At 40.6% G+C, this 21,858-nt stretch overlaps 1 protein-coding gene across 1 annotated transcript in view; it reads right to left on the bottom strand.

Annotated features, from left to right (window-relative positions):
* LOC116669624 (apoptosis-stimulating of p53 protein 1-like) overlaps positions 1-21,858 on the bottom strand; it is a 41,531-nt gene that overhangs the window by 2,541 nt on the left and 17,132 nt on the right. Inside the window, 21 exon segments of the mRNA XM_032499549.1 lie at positions 659-858; positions 974-1,140; positions 1,587-1,720; positions 3,161-3,298; positions 3,764-4,131; positions 4,260-4,297; positions 4,425-4,575; positions 4,912-5,136; positions 5,260-5,481; positions 5,663-5,870; positions 6,634-6,701; positions 12,751-12,879; positions 13,289-13,484; positions 13,621-13,761; positions 13,849-14,016; positions 14,657-14,736; positions 15,096-15,216; positions 15,554-15,610; positions 18,225-18,244; positions 18,247-18,288; positions 18,291-18,318. Coding sequence (XP_032355440.1) covers positions 659-858; positions 974-1,140; positions 1,587-1,720; positions 3,161-3,298; positions 3,764-4,131; positions 4,260-4,297; positions 4,425-4,575; positions 4,912-5,136; positions 5,260-5,481; positions 5,663-5,870; positions 6,634-6,701; positions 12,751-12,879; positions 13,289-13,484; positions 13,621-13,761; positions 13,849-14,016; positions 14,657-14,736; positions 15,096-15,216; positions 15,554-15,610; positions 18,225-18,244; positions 18,247-18,288; positions 18,291-18,318 — 2,901 coding nt within the window.

Genomic DNA, 21,858 nt, shown 5'->3' with positions numbered 1-21,858 from the left:
CCGTCCATGCCGTCAAGAGCATGCCAAACCAGTGGCAGTGCAACGAGAAGCTCAAGTCCATCAGTTAGCCAATCTGAATTCTGAAAATAGCAAAAAATCACTTCCTCTATCTTCTCTTTCTCGGCTGCCTAAACCTCTATTTGTCTCAGTTTACGTGGAAACGTGCATACAAAGATTTCCAAAGTCTCCACTCTGGCCGGAGTTTTTAGAAAGCATAATTTTCATAAGCGAATTCCCCGTTTGCGTGTAAACGAAGAGCACAAACAAAGGGAAATGTCTTTGTTTTTCAAAATAACCAAGTAAGTGTAAACGAGGTATTATCCAACCTCAATGTATGCTAATTTCAGATATTTATTTTTGGGATTTATTCAATAGAATAACTTATTTTTCTAACTTTGTTGTGACATAATTAAAGAGGGATTTACCATGTGTATTGCATTTTTTTTGTTGTTGATGCAAACACATTGCACATTACCTGTAGCTGTTTGCTAAAACCCCTCTGTCAAACAGCGATTGTCCAATCATTGCTTAGCAACCGTAACTAGACACAACAGGTCTATCAAGCCCCAAACTCTTGTCTCTTGTCCAGTTTTTGTGGCGGCCATTAAAGTAGACAACGCTCTATGTGTATGTTGTTATGTCTTAGTGTTCGTCTCACCCCCAGTAGGTTTCTGGGTATATATCCCTCGCGGTCGTTAAGCCGTGCCCACCACCACTCTGTCTCAGTGTCGTCACGCCGACGAAGCACGGTCAGGGCGTCACCCTCGCTGAACGACAGCTCATCGGCTTGCTGGGCCGTGTAGTCCCAGAGAGTGTAGACCAAGCCTTTGTTCATCACGCCCAGCTTTTCTTGGACACCTGGGAGAGATGCAGTATTCAGTGTTAAAAAATAAACCATATCACATGACAGTTAAAATGTCTCTTTGCTTGTGAGGTTTACTGTTGTCGACTGATCATCCGTCTGTATACCTACCATAGAGGAACTGAGAACACTGTGTATAGCCCTCCTCCATTTCTTCACATTTGTCTGCCGCAGTTTCCACGTCGCTAATTGTTGTGGCGAAAATGGCGGCCCCCGACTCCACCAGCATCTTACAGAGGTGGACGCTGTTACATGAAGCTGCACAGTGCAGAGGAGTCCTGGGAGGGGCAACATTCAAATATGACTTGAAACAGACTCAAAAATTCCCCTGCAAGACAAGGTTCATTCAAGACAGTACAAAGGTCCCAAGTACGCACTCACATCAAAAAATCAAACAAAATTAATGTCATCATGAAACCGGTTGACATTGACTAAACATTAATTCAGTTAAATGCATCAGTAATTAAATCAAGTAACTTCTGAACGCAGATCCTCAATTCACTTGGTAATCTCTTCCTTCAATACTGCGATGGCAGCTGTGTCAAAAAAAGGAATTTAGAAATGCAATTATCTCTGTCATTGTTGCCTCTGAGTGCTACTGAGCTGCAGTATCGCCACCACAGAGCGTGTTCATTGCCCAAATCCCCTTTAGCCCTTCAGCAGCCACTGTTCTATTATTAGTCTGGACTATTACATGATTGAATGACTGGCTGAAGGTACTGACCATCCGTCACTGTCGGCTGCGTTTACATTGACTCCGAAGTCCAGCAGGAACTTCACAATATGGTGATGGCCGGCGCAGACAGCGTTGTGAAGAGGAGTTATGCCTTCATCGTTAGGCATACTGGGATTTTCCACCTTAACGGCAGAGATGATGAGAAAATAAACATGACGATGTTAGACTAGAATGATGGGCTATCCACAGTAACAATGGAAGAAACCTTTCACATCTGCAAAACCGGGCATAGTGCAACATTTTTTAAAACAGCTGGAAAGTTGCTGAGTTGTTGAGTCTTTCTGCCTCAGGGAATGATAACAAATGGAGGTTATTCTGGATGTGAAGCATCTGCAGGTTTCCTTGAGAGTATCAGCTTGAGTTTTCTGTTTGCAGAGTCAGTAAGCACTTTTGTCCAAGTGAAAGATGTCAGTGATAGACGGGAATTTGCCTTTGAAGATATAAGACTTTGTTCTGTGCTGCTGAAAAAATACCTCTGCAACACTGAATGGGTCCTCCTCAACAATAACTTTCCACACCTGACAACTGAGACCACTTCTCCCCTGACAATCTGCTGAAGATCAAAGATATTATACTCTATAAGTGCTGTTATGAAGGTGTTGAAACGCTTCAAAATTAGCACATCTGTTGAGGCAATCTGTGTGTGGGTGTACAGTAATCGTTGGCATGTACAAATATTCTTCTGTTGCATAAGGAAATGTATCAAAATCACTGAAATGTTTTAAAAGCACAACATTTTAGAAGTGTAACCACACTGGAAGTATTAGAACCAATATGATAGCTCTAGCTGTCAGTAAAGATGACAAATGTAAAGATTATCTAGTGAAATTACATTTACTCATTCTAGAAACCTGTCTGTGGCTTCAAACCAATTATCTCCCACAGCTGACCAACTGCTGAATTCTCTTTTTGACTATTCGGTCAGGGTTGAGACCAGGCCACAGCACTGAGAATCCCCAAACCAAAGTAGTGACTAGGACAGCAGCTGACGCAACCTTAATTTAAATTGTCTTATTATTGTTATTTGAAAGAGCTGGTCCCCAACCATCTTCAACCCTTCTCCACCAGTCAAGCTGCCTTCACTGACCTCGTCCACCATGCTACGCATCGTTTGAGCTATCCTATCCTATCCTATCCTATGACTCTTCCCCCTATCCCCTACACCACCTGGCCTGCCATTTGGACCTGAATAGATGTGAAAAGATGATACTGGACTTATCTTTTTGGACTTTTTGTTGTGGTATATTGGACTTTTGAATTATTACATTGTGTTAAACCCCTTGTTGTGTGGGTCCCAGATGTCTGAAAGGAGATCTCTCTTTGAATTGCCTCTCCATACAGTAAGTGTTTCCACAGGATTATTGGACAGTGGTTTCCCTCTCTTTCTCGCAAAGCATAAGATGGGTTTGGTGGCTTGTGAAGCCCTTTGACTCACTGTAATATTGTGTTGTACAAATACACTTGGTTTGATTTGTTTTTAACTCTGTTAACAGGCATTTGGAAATGTAATTATGTAATTATAATAGAAATACTGTAACTGCAACACCATGATTTAGTGTTACCTCATATATAATCCTCTGCACCAGATCAAATTCTCCCTCTAATGATGCGTCCAGCAGCAGAGCTAGAGGGTTAAACTTCACTCTCAGACCATGGCCTGTTCGCTCTGATGAAGGCTTCTTCAGGTTGGTCCGCTTCACCTGCAGCACACACGGAGAGAAACAGAAGTGTTGACAGTGCAAGATAGGAGTTGCTAAGGAAATACTTACTGCCTAACCTGGCACACAGAGAATAATTATGGTGTTTAGGTTATCAGTAACACATTACAAGAAACAAAACAGAATACTCGCTAAGAAATCCAATTTATAGTTCAGGGGTCTTCAAGAGTTTTTTTGGCCAAGGACCCCTTAGCTGAAAAAGAGACAGAGTAGGAATCCCCTACTAGGTATTTTGTATAGAATTGAGTTACAGATTAAACATGGGCCAGATGGATGAAAATGAATGTATATTAATGTATTATTTATACATAATGTTTTAACTGTATGGCTTCATCATCTATGGTAAGCTTATCTTTTTAATGTGAAATTTAATTTGAGGAAGCAGAAGCCTTTGCTTTCATGTGTGTTCTGTGCCCTATACCACTTATAATTACAATCTATGCCTACCTTAGGCAGTGAAGGGGGGGCAGGAGGTGATGGTGAAGGGGAGGCGTGGCCTACAGAGTTGTGTGCAGGACTAGATCCTCTCTGGTTGTTGTTGTTCTGGTCCTCTGGCTTATCAGGTGCCGGCGGTGGGCTGGTTCGGGTCAGTGGAGACACATTATTGGTAGTTTCTGCTTTTGCAGTCGTCTCTTTGGGTGTTTCTACGGCACCAGAAGGAGCGTACAATCGGCGGGAGCCCGAGTTCAGGTTTTGAACTTCACCTCCCACGGTTGTCATACTGACGTGCTTGTCACCAGGTTCTACATTCCCATTTGCTGAATGGATGTTGTCCATTTCACCCAAAAGGCAGTCAGGCTGGTAAAAAGTATTGCCTGGAATTTAGAGGGAAACAGTTGATTTAAGCATCATCAAATCCTTAGCTCAATATGCTATATAGATCGACTGATGCCACCTTAACTGTCCTGAGGAGAGGCCATATCATTATATCACGGTGTCTTACCTGAGCTTCCTTCCATGCCTCCCGCCAACGTGTTGAACCTGCACAGCACAAAAGAAATCAACTTCAACCAAGCTGCTGCAACCTTCGTTTATTGATATTTAGTTTCTGTTTCATGAAAATGTATTTGTTTTTACAGTGCGGTACAGTTTACAGTATAGCACAGACCTCTGGTACAGTAGTTTTTGGATGTTTGGCCCCTGTGGGCCCTCAGGCTCTGTGATTGAGCTCCGTTTTTTCAGGGGCCGTGGTGCGTTGCTGAGACGTCGGCGGAGAATCTCCAGGTCAGCATCACTCTGGTAACGTAGCTGGGAGTGGGCTGTGAAAGGGCAGAGGAGGGATTCTGTAATGTTTACAACTTGACATTTCTTCTCCTGTTATTTATTGAAATTTTGTTCTAAATTGCTTCTGCTCACCAGATCCCAAACCATCACTTATTTGACGCAGAATATTTTTTTTGTTTCAATTAAATATGAAAAAATATATATTTTCTAAGTAAATGATTATGAGGTAAATAAACCCTATGAGTAAAAACAAGTAGAGATTTGTCACAGATTTATACTAAATTTACACTGCAAACACTACATACCAATATCACATTGGACCAAAAATATGGCAGCACACTGATGAGTTTGATTTATTCTCTGTCACCTACCGACTGGGGTGAGTTTTGTGGGACTAAGAGGGCGAGGGATGTTGTCAACAGTGGGAGGTGGCAGGATTTGTCCATCACTGCTGTCACCTCCTCCTTTCCCTCCTTCTTTATCTGTAACATCTTCTCCTCCTGCTTTTACTCCGCCTCCTCCTCCTCCTACTACCTGGAGAAAAGGGACAGGGGATGGAGAAGTGGAGGAGGTGGGGAGGATGGGTTTACCATAGACTGTGGAGAGAAAAAAAATGGGACAGAGCTTAGATGGATTTTCCATTGTGGATATTGTAACATTAATTATACACTATCTTTACTTGTGTCACAATCTGCTGTTTAAATCTGCTGTTTAATTACCTGCTTTGACAGTAGTCCTGTTGCTAAGAGATCCATAGTTTTTGGCCTGAGGCTGCTGGAGATACATGTTGTAGATGGAGCTACTGTTCATGGTGGCGGGGCCCTTCCTGGGAGACTGGGGCCTGGAGGGGTGGTCCGGAACATAGGGACGTACAGCCACCGCTGGAGGGGGATCTGTTCGCTCTGTTTGTGGGGACAAGGGAGATGGCTGGTTGGCTGAGCCTAACAGTAGAGACAGAGTAAGAAATATATACAATCAACACTCTTCCTAATGCTACGCTTACATCTCTATGTCAAAGAAAATGTGTAGAAGGTCAAACACCTACCTGACATCAATTGAAGAGCAGTGCTTAAAAATTATAGTAAGTTCAGCATGGTGTTGATGAGTTACTATTTAAATTACCTTGGCTTGAATTTGGAGGAACGGAGATCCGTTGCTGTATTTGTTGTGAAGAGGAAGAAGATGAAGAGGAGGATGAGGTGGCATTTGCAGCAGTGGATCGGGGCCAGCCCAGTGTACCAGGGGCAGAACGGGGCAGGGAGCTGGTAGCATTGTGATGCCCTGCTGCCTGATGGGTGGCACTGGGGTAGGTACCATAACCAGAGGGAAGCTGGTGGGAGGGAGAGGCATTTCAGTAAGGAGAGAATTTGAATTTGACCTAACACTGGTCTACAATGTGGTAGTGAGGGCACCTAAAATAATAATAATAATAATAATAATAATAATAATAATAATAATAATAATAATAATAATAATAATAATAATAATACATTTTATTTATGGGAGCTTCACATGAACAAATAGTACAAGAAACAAATGCACAACAAAGACCACACAGAAATTCAGTCTCGCATTGCCAGACCTTCCTCCACAGCACTGCAAAGGAGGGTCTGACGAGTCTACATGCCATTCCCGGGATGGGAGAAAAACGTGCTCTGGTTTATTGTCATTTCTTTAAACCAATCATAATCGTCTTGGGCAGAGCTAAGCGCTGGACGGAGCAACGGCGCCTCTGCAAAATAGCCTCGGGAAGGAACTTGTTTGGGTGGGAAATGTGTTCGTTCAAAGATTGCTTTAGTTGTGCAACAGAAAACTCTGATTGAACAGATAGTCTAGCTAGCTGCCTAGATCTACATGCAGAGATCTGAGGAGCAATTAACCATAGCCCTCTTAAATCAACCGGAGTTTAAAATGCAGACACAAACAAAGCGGAAGGTGACGGACATACGGCACCTGAACAATCCTGGAATTAAAAGGTTGTGAATAATTAAATGCCTCTATAATATCATTTGGTAATAAAAAATGAGAATGACTGCTTTAATGATAATGTTTACTATTATCTCCCCATATCAAAGGTCAAATCAGTACATTACCTGTTCTGGACTGTTGGTCCTCCAATCTGACACACTCTTACTGATGCTAGGCCACGACGCTTCATTAGCTAAACAGAGAGAGAGAATGAGTGTTGAGAAAAGGACAAAGGTTAAAACAAGTAAGGTAATTAAGGAGAGGAAGAGGCAAAGACAGACAAGAAAGAAGGAAAGTACCAGGTAAGATGAGAAAGAGTGAGAGTGTAGGAGGCACGTTGATATGAAGTTCATATGTTATACTGAGAGGAAGTTGGAAGGGGTGTGCAAGCTAAATAGTAGCCTACATGTTTTACACTAGCTGCCATTTACAGTATGTCACAAAACAAATGACTAACATAAAAAACACTATCTATACATATACAGTAGTTTACTCCAAGAACAAAATAATCCTTAACGCTCCATCATCTCGTCACATAACAGTTATGCAATATTTGGAACTGGCTCTAAATCATTGAGTTATTTTTATTTTGACCTGACAAATCTGGCTTTCAATTGCTTTGCCTCAGCATTGCACAACAAAGACTGTAATGCAACAAGACAAGAGCTAAATTGCTAAAACAACTACTCTACATGTTTAAATTAGTAATTACAGTGCACTCTCAACTGCAAACACATGTTTAGCATCCTGTAAGTTGTAGGCTATAGCATGCGACAGTAGAAGCATCTCTAAACATGAGCTTTTTTGCAAAATGTATGGGTAGTGTAGTTGTAATTGTAACATCTGTCTCATAATAAAAAAGATGAACAAATATTCATAGTAACTGACAATTGCGTTACACTACTTTTGGGCACTGTTGTGCCAGAAGTTTTTACTAGAAGAGTTGCTAACATGAGAAAAAGCATTTTCAAAACTCCAAATGACATAAAGCTGCGGTGTTGAACGTTTAAATCGGACTTGGCTGCCTGTGCTGACATGCTAAGCTCCTACAAAATGAAGCCTGCCAGCTAGTCTGTCTCCACAGAGGTGGTGTTACATAACTCAGGGCTGCCAACTTTTCCCAAAACCTTGGAGTGAGATTTGGGGGGGCAACCCATATTTTGCCACGTACAAAGCAATTTTTTGGGGTCTTTATCCTTCAGGGTTTAAATTGTGATTTGTGATATGTGGGGGGGTGGGGTTCTCCCTAGGGGGGTCTGGGGGTATGCCCCCCCAGGAAAAAAAATTGAAAAATAAACCATTAAAGGGCACTTTCTGGAGAGTTTTTTTGCAAAAAAATGGAGAAATCAAGTGTTCATGATTGTGCAAAACTGTAGGGTTAAGAACCTTTGCATGTTGTAGGCAGTATCAACAGGTTTTACGGCATTCAGCATTTACATTATAACATTATTAACTTCTTATGATATAAGAACTGACCCAGACAACGTGCCAACATAATGAACCACATGAAGAGACAGTAGCAAATCTCATCAACACTGAGAAGATTTGGGTCTGTGGGAACAGGTCCAGGGTCCCTGGTGTTGGGACAAGGGACCCAAAGTTAAATTAATGTTGAGGGATCACTAAGACCACTGAATTCTAAAGAATAAGAACCACTGTCTACATAAATTCTTATCCTTTAACCTTTGTGCCAAGGTTCAGTAATGTTTGGCCCTCATCCTCTGGGCCCCACTTACTGGATTTACTTTTTGGGGAAAAAAAGACTATTTGTTCATTTCATAAAACATCAAATTAATTATTACAGTTACATTTAGAGATGCACCGAGGTTAGAGAAGCACAATAGTGGCCCAATGTTGCAGTATAGTATATATAGTATAGTGTATATATGTAGTATATATAGTATATTATATAGTATAGATATAGATAGTATGCCAGATGTGTTTCACCAGATTTCTGCCCATGTTTACAACTTTGTGCACATTCAAAATAAACTCCTCCTCCTCTGTTGGCCGATTTGGAGAGTTGTATATAGTCTGCTGTGCATGTCATTGCTCCGCTGATATGGTGGATCTCATTCAGACCGTCTGACACAGAGGCCCATTTGGTCTCTGGTCTCTGACAAAGTTTAGAGGAGGCTGTCACGCTGCGCATTATCGGAGGTCTACACGGATGCAACGCGTCACTGTCCACAGCAGAGCAGGTCCACTAACATGAACTGAATTGCTACGCTACCACCGCGCTGCTCACCTCTATTGTTACAGAGAGAGTGGACACGAAGCGACGAACGGGTCTGTGATACTCAGAGCTCATACCTAAAGCCGGGGAAATGGGATGGATCGTAAAAAAATATTCTCAGTTTGCGACAATTCGAAACTTTCACAGACAGGGAGCGCTCTTGAACCCCCTCACAGTCTCTGAAAGCACAACTAGTGGCTAAACAGATAAATCTATAGATAAACTCATCTATCAGAAATTTGAGCGACCGGGTTGACACTTCAGCGTGAGAAATCGGGGGTGTGGCGTGTGAGCGTGTGAAACCAGTCAAATGCGTGTGTCTCACGGCCAATGCGTGAGAGTTGGCAGCCCTGCATAACTCCTTGGCACAGTTCAATAGGTCACTGTACCACTGTCAGTCACTAAATCTTGTTCCACTGTTATAATTAACTAGTGACAATGCTGGAGGTAATGGCCTAGCTAACAATTTGTACAAAACAGTTTAAACACACTAAACATTCATATGAATTAAATACTAGCTAAAAGGAAATAGCCTTGTAAATCTTAACTTGCAGCTGGTTAGTTTTAATAAAGAAAAAATAATAATATAAACGTACCAAGTTAGGCTTTTTTGGACTGATACTGATGCCAAAATTACTCTGAAACTTTTGGCAGCAGGCATGCTAATAAACCTATTTTACAACCATGCTAGCAGCTCTATGTTCTTGGAGATAAATGCTAATGTCAGCATGCTAACATGCTCCACTGACAATGTTAACATGGTGATGTTTGGCATGTAATGTTTAACATGTTCAACAACTTAGGTCAGCATGTTGCATGCTAACATTTGCTAACTAGCACTGAAAACAAAGTACAGCTGAGGTTAATGGGAATGCCATTTCTTTAGAAGGTATTTGGTCATAAAAAGAATTGTAAGAATTAAAGTTTTGACCTGAAGATAGAGCTAGAAAGGTCAGCGAATAGTCATTACGGAAGACATTTACAAAGTGGTATGCCAAACAAACGACTGCCGTACAGACATTGTAATCCTTAGAGGCACGCCACTAGACTTTTTTTTTTTTTAAAGTCCATTTTGGAATGTTAGAATTCCACTACTCCATACATGTCACAGTTGGCTTAAATGCAACTGCAATTGTCAAAGTATCATTTTAAGCTGTTATCCAAACATTCGGCTTAGCTCTCTGTGGCACAGCCACGTCATAGTTTTGGCACATACCAGACTAATACTGATTAACTAGTGAGCCTGTGAGTCCTGCAGTCAGTGAGCTGTGCTGTGCAGCCTGTTGACTGTGGCTGTAACCTGCTGACCTCAGGAAGAAAACGTGCATGGCAGGAAACAAACAGACAGCTCTGTGCGAGGTGGAAACTTGGCCAACTGCCTGAGAGCCCAGATTCAAAACAGTCAGTCAGTGTTGTAGAGGAAAGACAGTACAGTTTACTGCACTTGCCCTATCACAGAACGCCCTGATTCAAAAAAACAAAGGGCTCAGATTCAGATTCAAACTCGTCACTACTCTTCAGATAGCATCTAATGTGAGTTTCTTTGTTCTTAAATTGAGGTATGATGATTGGTGATAATTAGTGCCAATATGAAATACCATGTTGTCCAAAGAACAGTCAATTATAATAGTAAAACACAATGAAACATATTAATGCATGATGTATAATGTGGAATCTGATCGACATGTTGCATTGCATTTAGTGAGAATTAAAGCAACAGTTTGAGTTAGAAGAAAAGATTTATACCACTCCTGTGTCAGTGCTGCCAGCAGCTGGTTTGCTTTGCTTAGCATAAGGACTGGCAGGAGGGGGAAAGAGCAAACTGGGCTCTGTCCAAAGGTAACAAAATGCCCCTATTAGCACCACATTTAGCTTACTAATTAACAAGAAAAGACTCCGGTAAGATGCACACAGACATGAGAGTTGCTCATCTAACTTCAAGGAAGAAGGTGAAGAAGTATAATTCCCAAAATATACTGTTCCTACAAAATCCATAAGTATTTAAAGATTAATCAATACTACATTTAATACCCTGGGCTGTATTTAATCAAGCCCCATACATCACATCAAAGGTAGGCAACACTGACTGGAGAAAATGGGATTTTTCCTAAAATGACACATTCTGTTTTTCTCTAAAACAGAAGCATCAGGATTTTTGAGGCGTTGTCAACTTAACCTCCTAAATGTAAAAGTGCAATATGAATCCATTCATCTCAATCCTAAATAAACGATTCACTTGCATTCTAATGCTAATAGGAATGCATGAAATTCCTTGCTGTGATTTTTGTTTGCTCTAAGAACACTGTAGACAACTATGCTTATACTATATTAGCATTCATTCAGTATAATAGATAGTGCCTACATTTGTTAGTCTTAATCTCTGTGATGACAGCAACAACCGCTGCCATGACCCCCAACGCCCTCTTAGCTAAAATCTCTCCTTATCTGACACACACAGACAAACTCACAAAGCACGAATGCATGAATGCACGTATGCACGCACACACACACAGTCATATACACACACACACACACACACACACAGAACCCAGACTGTATATAGCTACATACGTTCCTTAGACTTCCTTTCATTCATTTGTTGTGTCATTTGTTAGACTGTTGACATGGTTTACAAGTATGTGTTTTACGCATTACGTAAGCTGGGACAATAAATAGCGTTGTGGCATTTGCTTTGGCATTCAAGAGCACATTGGGAGTTGTATTGGTGCTAGTTCAAGACACTTCACTTATATCCAATAGTTTAACTAAGTGAGTAGAAATGCTTTGCTAATTCCAGCCTGGGTGTACTGACATATTTACTATAAGCAAGTGTCTGACTGGCATACTGCAAAATAAGAGTGACCTGAAACAACATGGTCAGTGGTTAATGACGCATGGCAATTCTAGCTGTGTGGAATGGATGTTGACATTAATAAGTTAAACTAGTGTGATTATTAACTATGTACCGTGTTAAAGGAATAGATCCACATTTTAAGAAATACACTTATGATTAATTTCCACTGCCAGGTTTGGCTCGACTTAACTCACTTTTGGTACAAGGTCCTTTTCTTTATTTTGTTTTCCACTGCAGATAGTACTCACTATGGTGATTTTCAGCTAATTGCTAGCTCAGCTTCTCAGCTGATCACCATAGCGATGCCATGTGTAAATCTCATTGGAAACCCAACAGAGGAATGCCTGCACCTAGTCAATTGTACAGCTTAATGTACAGAGTAGTTTTGCAGGATACCATTGTTTTTTTTAAATCTGTCAATTAGTTCTGCAGTGTTTTAACTGTGCCTTCTAGTATAAGCCTCAAGGTGGTACCAAAAAGTACCAGGTTCGTTTGCTAATGGAAAACCAAAAAAGAGCAAATCGAGTTGAGTAGATCCGTGCCACACCATGGAGATGCAGCATTATTTGCTTTCTTGCCGAGAGTAGTTGAGAGAGAAGATTGATACCAATGTCATGCCTCAACGGTAAATATGAAGCTTCAGCCATGTGATGTCAGCCTAGCTCAGCATAAAGACAGATAACAGCTACAATGTACCTTAAGGAATAATAGATTATGAGTCTCAGTCCAGACTGCGCCCTCAGTTTATTTTGTTACGCCCCGCTTCCTAACCCTTAGCAGCTGCTGGCTATCAGATGTCATGTCTTCGTCCTTACACACATGACCCTTACATTTTGAGGTCATTTTCTGTAGCTAATTCAATTATGTTCTCCTAACCATCTTTTCTGTATAGTAGTTAGACAAAAACACTCCACAGCATTCTTAGTTTGAATGCACCCATCGATTCTTCAGTCCAGGGCTCAAACTAAGAACATCTGCCTTGGAATTAAGTCTCAATTAAACGTACTTGTGTTAGAATCAGGCAGGAAATACTATCAACAGACCCACTACTACACCTTAAGGTGCAGATAAAGGAGTCAGGAAGCAGGTGCTGCTAATCTATCACCAATGGAGCTTGTTGTGAGTAAGTTTCTCCAGCGCCTAGGGACTCACGGTTGTTACTGTCGCCCCCCTGAGGGGACCGAGGTCCCTCCCACATCTCAGTGGGCTCTGACAGGATGATGTCTAAATCTGTAACTTTCCATTGGCTAGGCGGCTTCCGGATGCCACTCCTGTCCTCCTCTGCATGGCCACCACGAAACACAGTAACGAAACCAACCGGGACAGTAGCAAGCACCGAAACAACATCAACACGAACATGAACATCATCACGATGACATGATGATGGCGTCACAAAACAGGAACAGGAACAATCAAAACAGCAAGCACCACCACAACATCAACAAGTGACAAAACGATGATCACAAAATGACCAGTAACAGTAACACATCACATTTAAGGTAACAACAACAACAACAGATAAGGGAAGAGGAAAAGAAGGAGCCGACAGACAGGAAAAAGAAATAGACAGCAAGTTAGATCCCAGACAGAGATATACGATAAGATATATACGAAACTCTGATGTGTAACAGACTGATCAGCAGTGCCTTAAAATGTCAAAATAAGGGAAAAAATTGGTAATTTTACCAACCTGAGAGGGACCGGATGTGGCTGAGCGGGGTGGGTTTGGGTGGTGGGTCAGCTGGCAGGGGGTACCCCCCCTCTTGTCTCCCCTCAGCTGGAACCTGGATGTAAGGACAGACAGCCGCTACTCGCCCGGAAACTCCACCACTTGGGTGGGACGAGGTCTGAGGCGAGGACAGGCCTGCTCCATTCATACGACTCAACTGAAAGGGAGTAAAGACAGACAAATGGAATTAGAACTACATCAACATTACACCAACTGTCAAGATACAATAAAAAAGCAGATAAGGTGTGCTTTCATTAGTTGATTACTTGTGAAGCTTTAGTAAAGTTGTGTACTTCTGCTCTCTTCTTATGCAGTCGTTCTCTCAGGTCTCCGATGCGTTGATCCATCACCGTCACCTGGGCGTTCCTCTTGTTCAGCAGCTCCTTGTTCTGAGCCAACTTGCTGCTCTGCTCCAGGTTGTGACGGTTACGTGCCTGAAACACACAGCATTAGAAGTCTTATACGCTCTTCCTTTCTTTCAACTGCTGAAAGAGGGAGATAATCAGAATGGTATAATTTACCTGCAGCTCCTGGTAGAGTTTCCTCAGTTCCAGGGCTGCAGGACCAGACAGGGGTGACCCTTTCTGGCCAGTGGGTGCCCCCTGGGAACCAGATTGTGCCACCTGAGCTGTTGCAACAGGGTGTAGCTGAAGGCGTCCTCTCTTCAAATCCTCCAGCTGCTGGGTCAACTGGTAAAAAACATTTAGAGCGAACTTAACAACTCACCTGACTCAAACTCAGTTGGGCTTGGTGTTGACTGGTGTAATAAAAACTAAACACCTCTATTGTTTCCTCTATGTTGATTCTATAGTGGCGGCCCTCCATGGCAAAATTTCTGCAGCCACGGTTTCAGAAATAGGGCAGACGCACAATGTAGTTGCGGTTTCCTTTTAAATTATCCTGCCGACATAATGCAACCCCCCCCGTTGGCTGTCATTTCACATTGCAATTAAACATCAAGTAGAACTTTTTCAAAAGTTATTGGGCGTTTGCTTTCTTCCGAGTCGACTATCAAACGAACAGCTCCACCAAAAATGTCACCGCGGCGGGTCCATTCTACTTGGACAACGTTCAGCTTGTCAGTTCTATCAGCTCATCGTCCTGATATGAAACAGCTGTGAACATTAGAACGGTAAGTGAGTCAGTGTAATATAATATAAATTGGAAATAGTCTATAGATGTAGTCATTTGGGTTTTGGTTTCCCTATGAAGAATTTTCTTTTTTTTTAGCCAGCTATAGGCGAGGGGTTGGGGGGGGGGGGGGCACTGCTAAAAAAAAAAAGCCCTAAAGGAAACACTGCCATAGTGACAAACAACTGTCCACGTTACCTGGTCAACTCTGACCACCGCAGACTGCAGCTCTGCCTGCTTCTCCTGGAACAGGCTGCTGACATGGTCAATCTCTGCAGCTGGACACAGACACCAGGACAACACAAATGAGACTGAAATATTTAAAGTTAAATGTCATTCTTTTTGCTTACTAATTAAGGATTTTCTTTCTAATTTGTCTCTGTGTTTGTATGCATCTACAGCAATATGCAAGAGCCAAAATATGTGGTGTATATCATCTATTGGAATCTATTAGCTTCTCACTCCTATTACTTTTGGAAAGGACACGTGACTTTGACATTGAGGTTGAAATGGGCTAAAACTAAGTGTATTTTTAGCCGCATTTTTGCACATAACTTTCAATCTTATACGATTAATATTCATAAAGTGCAGCGTCTGTAATCCATGATGATAATCTCTGCATTGCGTCTCGGCTCACAGAGGTTTCCGTTGATCAGTTTGCTGTAGTCGACTTGTCCTCTCATGGCTCGGATCTTCTTCAGCTTGGCTTCCTGAGTCTCCACCCGCTCCTTCAGCCGCTGTAGCTTCTCAGCTTCAGACTAAACAATAGAAAACAAAAAAAGATTTAAATATTCATTTTCATCTCATTTTAATCAGCTCTTGAAAAGTTACCCAAAATAAACAATTGTTTCCATAACTTGAGCAGAATAAACTAGATTTTAAAGTTATTATATCTTGCTATACCGAACTTAAAAAAACCTTAACTTTAGGTTATAGTGGGGTTTTGACTTATACACCTTGGTGGAAAAAAGATGGTAACCAACCTGTAGTTTATATGTCACATAAAGGGCTTTAACATAAAAAATATGTTCTGGTGATCTTATTGAATTTTTTTTTTAAAGACTGATAAAAGACAGACAGACATATAGACCCCACCTGCGTCTGTCCCTGGTTAGATCTTCCTCCTTGGTGAAGATACCTTAGTCTCTGCTCCTGGAAGAAAAGAAAAAAGGTAAGGACATATACAATCTTTCGATTTTTGTTCATTTTCAGTTGCACAGACTCTGTGATGGCATAAACATGACCCCAGGTCACTAAACTACTTGCTATAACATTTCTTTCATAAAGAACCTTTTTGTGATTTTTTTCTTAACTCCAAACGGGCGAGGCCATATTTCTACTTCTTCTCTCATCCTTCAAGGTGAACAGTGTATTGTCTCAAGAGCGATGGAGTCCGACATGTACACAAACATTTTCTGTTTAAGTTTGAACCGTTTAGATTATTTCACTTGAGAAATTTCAGAATTGGTGTTGTTTGTTTTTTGTCTTAGTTTCAAAATATATACAAAAACTATTTTTTTTTTTAAATATCATTTAGAATTTCTTTGTACTGACTAATTGAGATGCTGTCAAAAAAGGAAGAGAATAGAAATATTGCTGTTGCTATTATCACACAATTAAGTGATATGTGACACAAATTAGGGGTGGGAAAAATAATCGATTCTTAGTTAATAATAGATTATTACAAAAATAAATTAAAAAAGTTACTGTCTCCAGATATGTACAATTCAGAAAACCGAGACTGACAGGATGGGATAATGAACAACAACTTGGAGTTTAAGCAGGAGTGCAGAAAAAAACACACAACAATGGCCAATAGATTTTCTTTTTTTAATTTTGTATAAAAACACATGATCTAATAAGACATACATAAAACAATTAGGCAAAACACATATAGGCTGTTCATGTTTCATGTCCTAAGTAGCCAGTTCTCCACCTTTAAACATGACTGAGCCTCTGACATGGAAGATTACTGTGAGAGAAGGTGACTTTCACAAGCATGTTTAAGGCTTAGGCATGGAATGAGTTCAAAATAAAAGCCCCAGTAGACTAAACATTTTATTATAACTTGTGTGTGACAAATACTGTATATGTCAAAATCTAATAAACTCAGATTTATATGTATGTTTTTTTAAATTCACACATGTAAAAGTACATAAAACAAATTGTTGCATCAAGATCGAATCTGTGGCCTCTGAATCTGAATCAAATCGTGAGGTGCGAATTAATTCCCACCCCTAATACAGATACCATTTACTGATTTGCAAGAAAGATATGCTGCAAGACTTCTACAAGTCTTTGTATTTGAAACTTAGTCTGCAGTTAAAAAAGTTAGCAATTAAAGCCCATGTACAGACCGATTCATTATCAGTTCCCTCACTTCTGTTAATTTTATGGTACTTTCACTTAATGTGTTGCCCTATAGATCAGAACAATAGACCTCTTGTCACAGCACACATTTTGAGCAGGGTAAATGAATCACTTATTTCATAATAAATTGATTTGTGTGTGTTTTGGATGCATATATACACATTATAAAGCATATAGCCTACGGAGGAGGAACAGACTGAGGAACTGATGCTGACTGAGGCAGTTTAAACCTCTCTCTGTGTTGTGCTGGCACGTACAGCTGACCTGTGTGTCTCTCTCAACACATATGCACACACGCACACACACTCAAAGGACGAGGGAAATGGAATGTTGGCAAGAAGCCTCCTGTCAGTCACTGGAAACGCACGCACACATACATTCACAACGGTTCACACATACTCAAGTAACCGATTACATAACGGTAGCTTGTTTCATTATACAGTGCAGAAGATAAAGTGCATGCAGTTGGTGCCAGTACAGTAGCTGGGTTTTGGAATGTTTTTCTTCCCAGAAGTTCTCAATCAATTATATAAATGTTACAAGGATAAAATCAGCCTTTTCATGGAAGCTGGAAGACCTTTCCATTCAATAAGAAAAGGATATACTTAAACACTTACACACTGGAAGGAAACACTTAATAGCTGTCATTTAGAAGGGAAATTGCTGCTTTTAAAAATGCTGAATATCAGCATAATTTTGGCAATAAATAAAAAACCTCAGTACAACAGTTGGCATGGGAAAAACCCCAAAACAGCCAAATCAAAGTCACTGGCTTCAAATATTCAAGACCACTTTAGACTAAGGAAACACATCATAAAATTAATGTAGAGACTAACAAATTCTTAGATTGCCCTTCTGTGTCTTTCCTTTGAGTACAATTCTGCTTCAACTTCCCAGCAGCTCCCTGGTAACCTCATTTCCTGTAAACTTAAAGATTACTTTCTAGTGTGGGAATGGCCACAATCAGTGTCTCACACACACACACACACACACACACACACACACACACACACACACACACACCCACACCACACACACACACCACACACACACACACACACACACACACACACACACACACACACACACATGTTGTCACACCAAAAGGGTTTTCTTGGCTCAAAAAAATGAGTTGTTCTTTCCTGCCAGTCCTAACCCTGACCCATGTCCTGTTTCCAAGGAAGACGTATAGGTTTTGATCCCAACACACACACACACACCACAATTCCTCCAAGGCCATAGCTCCTGGGGCCTCAAAGCCAACCTTTTTCAGACAGACTCTAATGTAGATAACCTTACACTAACTGACAGGCAATCCTTTCAATTGCTCTGTGTGTGTGTGTGTGTGTGTGTGTGTGTGTGTGTGTGTGTGTGTGTGTGTTGTGCACGCAGTTACCTTGGCGACCAGCATCTGTGCTGAGCCTCTATTTGTTGCTGTTGTCTAGTGGCCATTTCCTGAGCTCAGAGAGAGTCAGGTCCACACGAGGAACCTTCACACAAACACACACACACACACACACACACACACACGCACGCACACGCACACACACACACACATGCAAAAGTCACATATATTAATACAGTATATCCATAGAAAAAGCTTGTGTTTGCACCTGTACATCACTGCTTGCATCCACTACATATTGTTAAGTTTAGGAATGTTACTGACGAGATTGAAACCCAAACATTGACAGAATATAAATGTTATACTACAGCGTACAGCTGCACACACACATCACCTCACACTTTAGGTCATAGGTCACCATCAGTGTGCTACAGAAATGTTATTAGGCTAGCAGCTGGTGGCCTTGGCAGAGTGACAGAATTATAGTTTGGTTTGGGGGATAAATCGCCAGAATCCTATCTACTCTGGTCATGACACAGACATCAACAGCATGAAAAAAAATGTAATAACACTGATCATTTGTTCTGTCTTTTACTGTCAGAGGAGTGTTTTATCAAGCAGCGCACATACCAGAACACTTTGTTATAGCTGTGTTTGTAGAAGAACAAACATTTCTATGATTGTACTTGTACTGTGTGTGTGTGTTGGGTTGGGGGAGAAATGCCTTCAGCAGACAATAGCAGAAGGTTTCTGCCCAGTCACATCCTGCTATTGTGTATGTTCACACACACACACACACACACACACACACACACGCACACGCACACGCACACGAACACGCAGACGCACACGCACATGCACACTGGACCTGGTCTGCCTCTGTTGCATTCATTCTCAGTACACAGTGAAAAGTGAATTACTCTCCTAGTATCAATAGTAGTAGTAATAAATATTTAAAAGCTGCTAAATGGTATTTGTCAATGGAAAACATGTTTGGGCTTTGGTACTTTCTAGACCTGTGACTACATAGTTACAACAACACATGTATCAAATAAAGTCATAATGTAGAGTAGAATATAATACAATATTAGAATATCAAGTCTTGCCTTACAAAGCAGATCTTTGACCAACAGCAAAAATGTGAAAATAGTGAAGTTTGATGTCTTTATTGTCACATGGGGGGAAACTAGAGCACCCGGAAGAAACCCACGCAAACGGGGGGGAGAACATATAAACTCAAAACAGAAAGGCCCGGAACAACCTGGATTCAAACACAGAACCTTCTTGCTGTGAGGCCCCAGTGCTAACCATTGTCTTACTGTACATTTCATAATATTCTCTTGGTTTGACCTTCAATACTAAAAATAATAATAACATGAATTGCAGAATAAAAATGACATGCTTGTGCCTCTTTATATGTAAATGAGGATGAACTAACAATAGGAACAGAATTTAAAATGCTGTAGTCTAACCCAATATCACCACAAAGTACAGTATCAAAACAAATAAACAACTAAAGTAGAAGTCTCAATAAGGAGGAAGAATGAATAGCAAGCCTGTTGTAGTCCATTGCATTACATCATACAGATGTTTTTGTTTTACAGTTAGTGTATCTGCTTTATTTGACTTGATCAGTGTTAAAAAAAAAACATTGGGAAAACTGACCCTTAAAACAGAACTTAAGTAAAATGTTGGATAAACATGATTAGCTACGTTAACTGCCTGAACTGAGCATTGCTCTAGAACATCAGTTGAAAATGGAAGCTGGAGATATTTATAGAGGCCTATTATTGAGATTTAAGGGGTCTAGGTCAGTCTTACAGGCATTCATTCTAGTCCCCCCCCATACAAAAACAACTATGGCCAGAAATCCTTTTTTCATTCATACACCAACATTTGGAATGACGTTCCCTATCACATCAGATCACTACCATCCATCACAAATTTCAAAAAGGCATACATACAGTTCCTTCTCAACAGTTACACTTGCACACATCGATTGTTCATGTATGGTCCAAGTCTTGCTTGCATTTCTGTATGGTTTGTTTTTAGTTTTCTATGTCTGTCTAGCCCATGCTATTGTACAAATGTTTCTGTCCTCATATGCCATAACTATGTTCAAAGTTCTATGTTTCTGCAGAACAGGAACCTGCTGGAAACCAGTTTTTAAACTGGGTCAGGCCCGTTTTTTTGTAACTTAATATTACTTTTTTAACTTTCCTCTATAATAAATTACCTAAATGAAATCCGTGAGACAAATTTAAACCCACTGGTCATTTAACGACTCTGGCAGCATTAGCGCTATGCTAAATATCAGTATCAGCAATTATTGACAGTAATAATCACAGTTGCTATAGGCAGCATCCCGGCCTCCATGCTGACTTATTTCATTCTTAAAAACATAATGCCGACACAGAGTATTCCAACATTATGCAGACTACATTGTGTTTTAGACAATGGCATTATGCACACTACACTGGTTTCCCAGTCAGTGGTGCTACATGTCATTAGCTAACTGCTGACTTGTGGAATTCTGCAGATTCTCACTTCCATGTGTACTATGAGTCTGCAGATACTAACTGATATCCTGCCAATGCACTCTGGTATCACCGGAGGGACCAGGCAGTGCTGGTGCATCACTGTCATCACGTCATCTTTGTAAGCATTGATGCATTGGTTAATAGATAGAGAGATCTACATTACATTTTCCTTAAACATCTATCATCATGTGAATGTAACTGTATCGCAGCAAATAAAGGCCACAATAATTAAGATTTACTGAACATCTAAATGTGTAATTGTGAAAAATTAACCACTACTGAATATTTCATGTAAAAATTCTAACTGAATAGCATTGAAATATTTTACTTAAATAAGTGTATTTACCGGTAAGTGGTTTAAATTCCCGCCTAAAATGTCTGGTATGGTAATTTGAAGTTTTTAAATTTCAAAACCTGTCAAATTCAGTTGGAAATTTGGGTTTCATAGCCAGTTATCTGAACAAGGGATGTTCCTAACGACTACCTTCCCTGACGTGTAAAGGAAAGTTAAAGCTTAGACAAGTTGACTAGACTAAAAGTAAGAAAACACAATGCAAACAGTCAAAATTGAGCACGATTTAATCTATAAGGTTAATCATTGTCAGAATTTTTTTAGCCTATATCAAAAGAGCTATATGAAATCATTCACATTTTTCAATAACCAAATAGTATTTTAATTAGCACTGAAAACAATATGTTCCGGTGTCTGCACCGGCCGCACAGTTAGGAATGTGCTTCATGAACCCTGTATTTAGTGTAATATTTGATGAAATGCCAGTAGGGTCTGTGATTTTATGATGAGTCATGGTTTGGCATTGCTTATACCATTTGTAACTTAGCGTTCTCGCTTCGTGGATTTATAGCACGGTACAGTAGTTCACTAGCTTTAATCTGTAGCAGACATGCTAGCTAACTAGTAAACTAGTGTCAGTGTGCTAAATGTAAATAGACTGTGGCACTTTTCTAGTCTTAATGACTACTCAAAGCGCTTTTACATAGTACTGGAAGCATTCACACACATTTACACTCCGAAAGAGCAGCATCGGGGGCAACTGAGGGTTTAGTGTCTTGCCCAAGGACACTTTGACATGGGACTGCAGGATCAGGGATCGAACCACCAACCTTCCGATTGGCAGGCTCTACCA

The sequence above is a fragment of the Etheostoma spectabile genome, chromosome 20, assembly GCF_008692095.1.
Source record: "Etheostoma spectabile isolate EspeVRDwgs_2016 chromosome 20, UIUC_Espe_1.0, whole genome shotgun sequence".
NCBI classification, from domain to species: domain Eukaryota; kingdom Metazoa; phylum Chordata; class Actinopteri; order Perciformes; family Percidae; genus Etheostoma; species Etheostoma spectabile.
This window is presented reverse-complemented; position numbering and strand designations above follow the sequence as displayed.